We start from the raw sequence: 7,234 nt of genomic DNA, 5'->3' as shown, positions 1-7,234 counted from the left end.
ACAATTCATCATGCCACGGATCGATCAACCATCCATTGGTCAATTCACGATGCCACGGATCGATCAAAGCTCGGCCAGAGAAAAAATGGCGCCACGGCCATCGACACAGCTTCAAATTCTCCTTATAAGAACAACACATGATGCATGCTTAATCGTACTCATTCGTTCTCGTCCTTCTTCCAGAACTCCATGGCGTTTTTTGATCTAAACCTACCTCCAGTAGACTTAGAGGACGGCGGCGGCGAAGGGGAGGCGTTTGGACGTGGGCACGATGGGACTGCCGGCGGCGGAGTGGGCGCCGGAGGACCACAAGTTGGAGCTCGCGTCGTCGGCCTTCCTCCGCTAGGTCTAGCAGGACGCCGGCGAGGAGCTTTTGACCCGAGCCGCGGATCGCTCCCATCAAGCTCAAGCGGAGGACGCACTCATGGGCGGCTCGGTCTTGCCGGTCGTACACAAGCTGTTGGATGGCTCGGCGGGAGTGGCTTCACCGGGCATGAAGTTTTCGGCGCGCATGACGGAGGTGCTCTCGGCGCGCACGACGGCGGTGCGTTCTGGGCGCACGACGGGGGTGCTCTCGGCGCGCACGACGGCGGTGCGTTCAGGGCGCACGACGGTGATGCTCTCGGCGCGCACGACGGTGATGCTCTCGGCTCGCACGACGGCGGTGCATTCAGGGCGCACGACGGCGGTGCGTTCAGGGCGCACGACGGTGATGCTCTCGGCGTGCACGACGGCGGTGTGTTCAGGGCGCACGACGGCGGTGCGTTCAGGGCGCACGACGGTGATGCTCTCGGCGTGCACGACGGCGGTGTGTTCAGGGCGCACGACGGCGGTGCGTTCAGGGCGCACGACGGTGATGCTCTCGGCGCGCACGACGGCGGTGCGTTCAGGGCGCACGATGGCGGGCGCGCCGGAGCAAACAGCGGAAGTGCGTTTGGCCACGACGTCGGTGGTCATCAAGACATGGACGCGAATGACGGCCACGGCCATGTCTTTGGCGAGGACGATGCAGCAGCCAGCGGTGATGAAGAGAATGGCACAGGAGACACTCAAGACATGGGTGATCAGGGAAACGACGCAGCCGACGGCCACGACACCGGCATTGATCTAAGTAGGTTTGCATTATGTGCTGCTTTCATAAGGTGTTTCTTATTTTCTAGATTAAATATTTTGTGTTTTATTCATAACTGAAGATTGCACATGATTAACAAAAGGCTACTGTTATGGTTGTTCCAGATGTCATGGCCAATAAGAAGAGGCGGGCATTTTACACCGACGACGATAAGCGTTCGTTCTACACAGCCATTTTGGAGATGAATGGTCGTGGTCCGTTGAAACATGGGGTGACTAGAGAATTGTCAGCTCGAATGAAAGTGCCGGCAAGGGTTCTTCGGCGGGTATGGAATAATGGTAGGCGAGGTGGTGGTGTGAATGCGGTTATCAACAGGAAGCCGGGTAGAGTTGGTAGAAAGCGCATTACGCTAGACTCTGTTGCTCTAGTGGCCATCCCTCCGAGACACCGCACGACGATTCGAGATGTTGCCGGTGCAATGAACATGTCGAAGACCACCGTTCACAAGCTGTTGAAGGAGCATGAGTTACGCAAACACACCAATGAGCTTAAGCCTTTGCTAACGGAGGAAAACAAGAAAGCTCGTATCATGTATTGCATTTCAAACCTAGAACCTGCTAGTATGCCGGAGAACCCTATCTTCAAGGATTCATACAACGTCATCCACATTGATGAAAAATGGTTTTATCGCACAAGGAGAAGCCAAGGAATTTATTTGGGCATTAACGAGCCGAACCCCGTGAGGCACGCCAAAAACAAGGGACACATCGAGAAGATCATGTTTCTTGCCGCTGTTGCTAGGCCAAGATTCGATATGCAAGGCAATTGTACTTTTGATGGAAAAATTGGAATTTGGCCCTATGTTGAATGGAAGCCGGCGCAAAGGAGAAGCCCGAACAGGCCTAGGGGAACTATGGAGCTCAAGCCATGCACCACGGTCGGCATGGATAAGAGTCGGGAATATTTGATCAATAAGGTGTTGCCGGCAATCAAGGAGAAGTGGCTGCAAGAGGATCGATGGAAGCCAATCTTCATCCAACAGGACAACGCAAAGACACATGTTCGACCTGATGATCCGGCAGTTCTTGCAGCAGCTCATGAAGGTGGTTGGGACATTAGGGTCGTGATGCAGCCGCCTAATTCTCCGGATACTAATGGGTTAGACCTTGGCATCTTCAACTCTCTTCAGTCCGTATTTGAAAAGAAGATGCCACAAAATCTTCATGAGATTCTCACGAAAGTGGATGAGACATGGGATGAGCATGATGCAAACAAGTCCAACCGTGTGTTCCTTACCCATCAGGCTGTCATGCGGGAAATACTAAGGCACAAGGGCTCCATAGACTATGATCTTCCTCACCTAAAAAAGAGGTCTTTTGAGAGGAGGGGGATCCGCACGCGTAGGCTACCATGCGAGCCCGAGGTTGTAGCTATGGCGCTTGAGTATGTCAATTCCGAGCAGATTTGAATGTATTGCAATGTGTAATGCAATCGTCTCTTTTGGTTTAATGTAACTCTATTTTATGTTATGGCATGCAAGAGTTTAAAACATGCAACTGCACGCAGATGTTCATTCTTACTTGCAACATCATTAAACTTAAAACACAGTTAAATTTAAATACTTCGGACGGCAAACCAAGCTTCCATCATTCATGCGAAAAGTCCAACATGCAGATGCATGCAAATATTCAGTCTTACATGCAAAATCATCAAACTTAAAACAGGTCAACTCTCATGCTACCATCCTGTTTCACATCTCTTCCTTTTGTTTTTTCTTTTCAATTGCTTCCAGCTGCCTCTTCATATAGTTCATCATTGCATCAAGACCAGGGCGCGTGCACGAACCTAGCATTTCAGGTGTTATTATCACTTCTTCTTCATCCAAGGCCAACATCCATCTTGGCCGAGGAAAGCCATTGCCCACAGACCCTGTCGATCTTGGCCGAGCGAAGCGCTCCTTCATGGCACGGACACGCGCGACCCGGCCGACGAACTCCACGACCGCGTCAAGCAACGCAGCGAAGCCATCCTCCTCCTCCATGCCGTTCATACCCGCGACCCGGTCGACGAACGCTGCGACCGCGTCGACGAGCGCATCAACGTCGTTCATGAGAGCCTCCACCTTGTGCAGCAGCGCGCCAAGGTCCGGACCCATGCCCTGCGCGAAGCCATGTTGTAAGAACAAATCACGCCATGTTGGCCGGGGAAAAATACCATGGGCGTCCGAACTGCACCGGCTAGCATGCATCAACATGACAAGCATAAATAAACCATGAACACTTACCTGACTACCCCGAGTCGCATCACCAACGACGAGCTCTGCGTGCGCTGGCACCTCCAAGCCGAGCTCCGCCTGGGTCTCCGCGTCAGGATCGACCTCGACGCCATGCTCGACAAGCGCCCCATCGTCGACGCCGAGCTCTGCGTGCCCACCAACGACGAGGTCGGGCGGCGGCGCATCCAAGCCCCGCCCCGCCTGGGTCTCCGCGTTAGGATCGACCTCGACGGCGTGCTGCGCCAGCGCCACGTCGTCCACGCCTACCTCCGCCGCAGTATGGACGACGTGATGCAGCGCATCCTCTCGCCGGCGGCGGCGAAGCCCCGTTTTCTCCGTCTTCGGTCGCGGCGGCATGCTCGCAAGCTGTCGCGTGGGTGGCCGCGGCGTGCTGGTCGCGCTCGCGTCTGTTCGTGCTTCTGCGGGGTGGAGTACTAGTATTGCGGGGTGGAGTAGTATTAGTAATAGCCCATCTGCATGCAAGCTATACGCCAGCAGCTTTGAATTGATTGCGCTTTGGGAAGACGCAGCGCCTTCACTTTTTGCATGGCGCCCGAGGGAGCGGCCCTGTAAATGTGGTACGAGCGTGCGGCACCGAGGGGACCTAAAAACCCGGACGGAGGTAGTATACCCATAATATAAGAGCGTTTTTTACACTAATTAGAGGGAGTATTTAGCAATAAATCTAAATACTGCAGTCAATAGATAGAAACATGTAGAAAGACATCGCAGAGTAATCAGTATTTGCATCTCAACGAATAATATGGCACATATGTACAAAAGAATACACCATACTGCCAAAATACCAAGCACCAACCAACAGTAGCAGCAAGTGACAGTTTGACAAACAAAACTACGCGCCTATGCCTGCGTCCAGCATACAAGCACAGAAATATGGCTCACATACAGCCAAGTAGCCAGCAAGCACGAAGGCATCGATGCATCAATATTTCAGTACCAAATTAGCAAAATAACCTTATACAGTCATACTTCGGCGACTAGTAATGGAGGAAGTGAACAGACAGGATATCCATATCCACAGAGCTGTACAGGACAGCAAAAGCATCATAGTTCATAGGTGGAGGCATGAGAAAAATGGGGACCGACAACGCACAACGGCGGCTACCTCTGGAGTCTTGGACTCGGCCAATGGCGGCGTCGCCAAGCCCTGAAATCGGGCGACGTCGGCGCGTCCCCCGGAAACCTCGGACTGGAGTGGTGGGGGGCGGCGTCCCCTGACCTAGAGCTGGAGCCTCGATTCAGCCGTCGAGCGGTGGCGGCGTGGACTAGCTGCAGCGGTGGCGGCTTCGTGCTCGGGCGCGGTGCGGCCAGCAAGCACAGCCGGTGCCGCGGGCCGGTGGGCGGGGGTGGCGGGATGGCGGAGAGGGGATAAGAGCGGGAGCTGGACAGAGAGTCGGGGCAGGACTTACCGAGTTTGGGCCTAGCATATCTCAGGCCGGGCCAAAAAAAGCCCGGTGCTGAAAACCCAGGCCCAAGCCCGGCCTGGCCCGACCACCGGGCCTACTAAATCGGGCCCGAGCCCAGAAAAGCCTGACATGGCCCGTTCGGCCCGGCCCGACCATGGCCCGTTCGGCCCGGCCCGACCATGGCTAAAAATCCATTTTTCACAGTTTTGAGTCTGGACCGATCTGCCCATCAAGCTTGATTTTCAGGCCCGAGCCCCGCCCAATGGCGTGTTCGGGCTCAGCCCGACCCAGGATTTTCGGGTCGGGTCGGGTCAGGCCGTCCGGGCCGGGCTGCCCATGGCCAGGTCTATGCGGGGAAGACTTGCACGCATTCAAGCCCAAAAAATTATATTTAGACATTTTACAAAAAATCTAAAATTGTTTCACAACATTTATGTGAGGTATATCTACAGCTCTGGAAAAAATCAGCTCAAAACTCGATGTACATTTATAGATTTAAAAAAGACAAATTCGAAATTGGATAGTGGCAGCTTTAGGTGAATAGTACTGCCTCGTAAAAAATAGTAATTTGACACTATTCACATTCAATTTTGTCTTTCTTTTTCTTTTTTATGTAAGTTGAATTAGGAGTGAAATTTTTTAAGGTTGTGTATCAAACATTGATGTGTGTTTATAATTTTTTTAAGAATGCTTGAACAAGTATATCTTTCAGGGAGGAAAATGGATCACTTTGCTGCAAATAATTAATCTCCAGGTGTGGTTGAATTGCAGCTGCTAATACTTGCAAATATTTTTTGGCTCTCCTTGGGTCGAATCTATAAATTTGGGTTCAATACTCTACCCTCAAAAACTGTTGCGATCTCTTATATTTGTGGGTTATCAAGACCTTTTTCTGGCGCCGTTGTCGGGGAACATAGCTATATTTGTTGAGTCACTTGGGATTATTATCTATTTATCATTATGAAGAATCTAAAAGATACCAAGTCTAAGATTTTTCCCTCTAAGACGAGGGGAGGTAAGGAACTGTCATGTATCTTTGCAGTTGATTCACCTTCTATTTTGAGTAGACTTGCAACACCACCACATGTTATTAATCCCGATATGTTGCAAGTTATTGATTATGTTACTTCTATGAATGCTACTCATGATGATGCTAGTACCTTACTTGATGATAATATGCAACTAGGTGAATTTCTTGATGAACAAATTGCTAGAGTTAAAGATATGGAGCATGCTGAAACTGATGAAATTATTGAAACTGATGAAGTACTTGAAACTGAAAATCTTGAAATACATATTAGATCTAGCCCTCCTAGATATTAAATGCCTAAGATACCTGAAGGTTATGTTATAGATGAGAAGACAACTAGAGATTTTTTTGCTTGCAATGATAGGGATGATCTTAAGAAATTAGTATGCAAACTTAAAGAGAAATCTTTGAATGCTAGAATGAAATGTGATCCTAAGTTTGCTACTTCACCTATCTTTGTTAATGATAAGGATTATGAATTCTCTGTCGACCCAGAGTTAATTACTTTGCTTGAATCCGATCATTTCCATGGCTATGAAACTGAAACTGTTGTGGCACACCTTACCAAATTAAATGATATAGCCACCCATTTTGCTCATGAGGATAAAATTCGCTACTATTATATTCTCAAATTATTTCCATTCTCATTAAAGGGTGATGCTAATATATGATACAATACTCTTGCTATTGGTTCTGTGGTACTCCCCGGGATATGATTTATTACTTCTGTGAAAAATACTTTCCTGCTCATAGAAACAAGCTGCCTTACAGGAAATATTTAACTTTGTGCAAATTGAAGAAGAGAGTCTCCCACAAGCTTCGGGAGAGGCTTCTCCAATAGCTTAATGCTTTGCCTGATCACCCACTTAAGAAAAATGAAATACTTGATATATTCTATAATGGACTAACCGATACTTATAGGGACTTCCTAGATATTGTGCTGGTTGTGTTTTCAGGGAATGAATTGTTGAACAAGCTGAGGACTTAGTGAATATCATATTGAAGAATTATGATGATTGGACTCTTCCTGAACCATCGCTTAAACCCACTCCGAAGAAGTGGGGTATCTTATATGTCAGTCCTGAAGATATGCAAGAGGCAAAGAAAAGTATGAAAGAAAAAAGGTATTAAAGTAGAGGATGTTAAAAATTTACCTCCTATTGAAGAAATACATGGACTTGATACACCACCACCCAAGGTGGTAGAGGTAAACTCTTTAATGAAATTTTATGAAAAGGATAACCCTTATAATATGCATCCTAGTCAGTGCCTTTATGTGTTTGATAATTATATTAGATAGCAAGATCACTTCAATGAAAATGTTAGGAAACAATTGAAATACAACTCTGATATGATTGCTCGCTTGAGTGGTTTGTTATTTAGAATCTCTAATGATGTTAGAGGCGTAGGAAAACATGCTTCTATGGTTC

The 7,234-nt window shown here is 48.8% G+C and overlaps 1 protein-coding gene and 1 pseudogene across 1 annotated transcript; both read right to left on the bottom strand.

Moving 5' to 3' along the window:
* LOC119331742 overlaps positions 1 to 4,748 on the bottom strand; it is a 20,810-nt pseudogene extending 16,062 nt beyond the window's left edge.
* On the bottom strand, positions 2,681 to 4,448 carry LOC119331744. The gene is made up of 2 exons (XM_037604905.1): positions 3,357 to 4,448; positions 2,681 to 3,230 (listed from the first exon to the last, which is right to left on the bottom strand). The coding sequence occupies exons 1-2, from the start codon at positions 3,702 to 3,704 to the stop codon at positions 2,823 to 2,825; spliced, it is 756 nt and encodes a 251-aa protein (XP_037460802.1). The 5' UTR covers positions 3,705 to 4,448; the 3' UTR covers positions 2,681 to 2,822.
* Positions 4,749 to 7,234: the final 2,486 nt, after the last annotated feature.

This window comes from Triticum dicoccoides, chromosome 7A, assembly GCF_002162155.2.
Source record: "Triticum dicoccoides isolate Atlit2015 ecotype Zavitan chromosome 7A, WEW_v2.0, whole genome shotgun sequence".
NCBI classification, from domain to species: domain Eukaryota; kingdom Viridiplantae; phylum Streptophyta; class Magnoliopsida; order Poales; family Poaceae; genus Triticum; species Triticum dicoccoides.
Note: the sequence above shows the minus strand (reverse complement) of the source record. Positions and strands in the feature narration are given on the sequence as shown.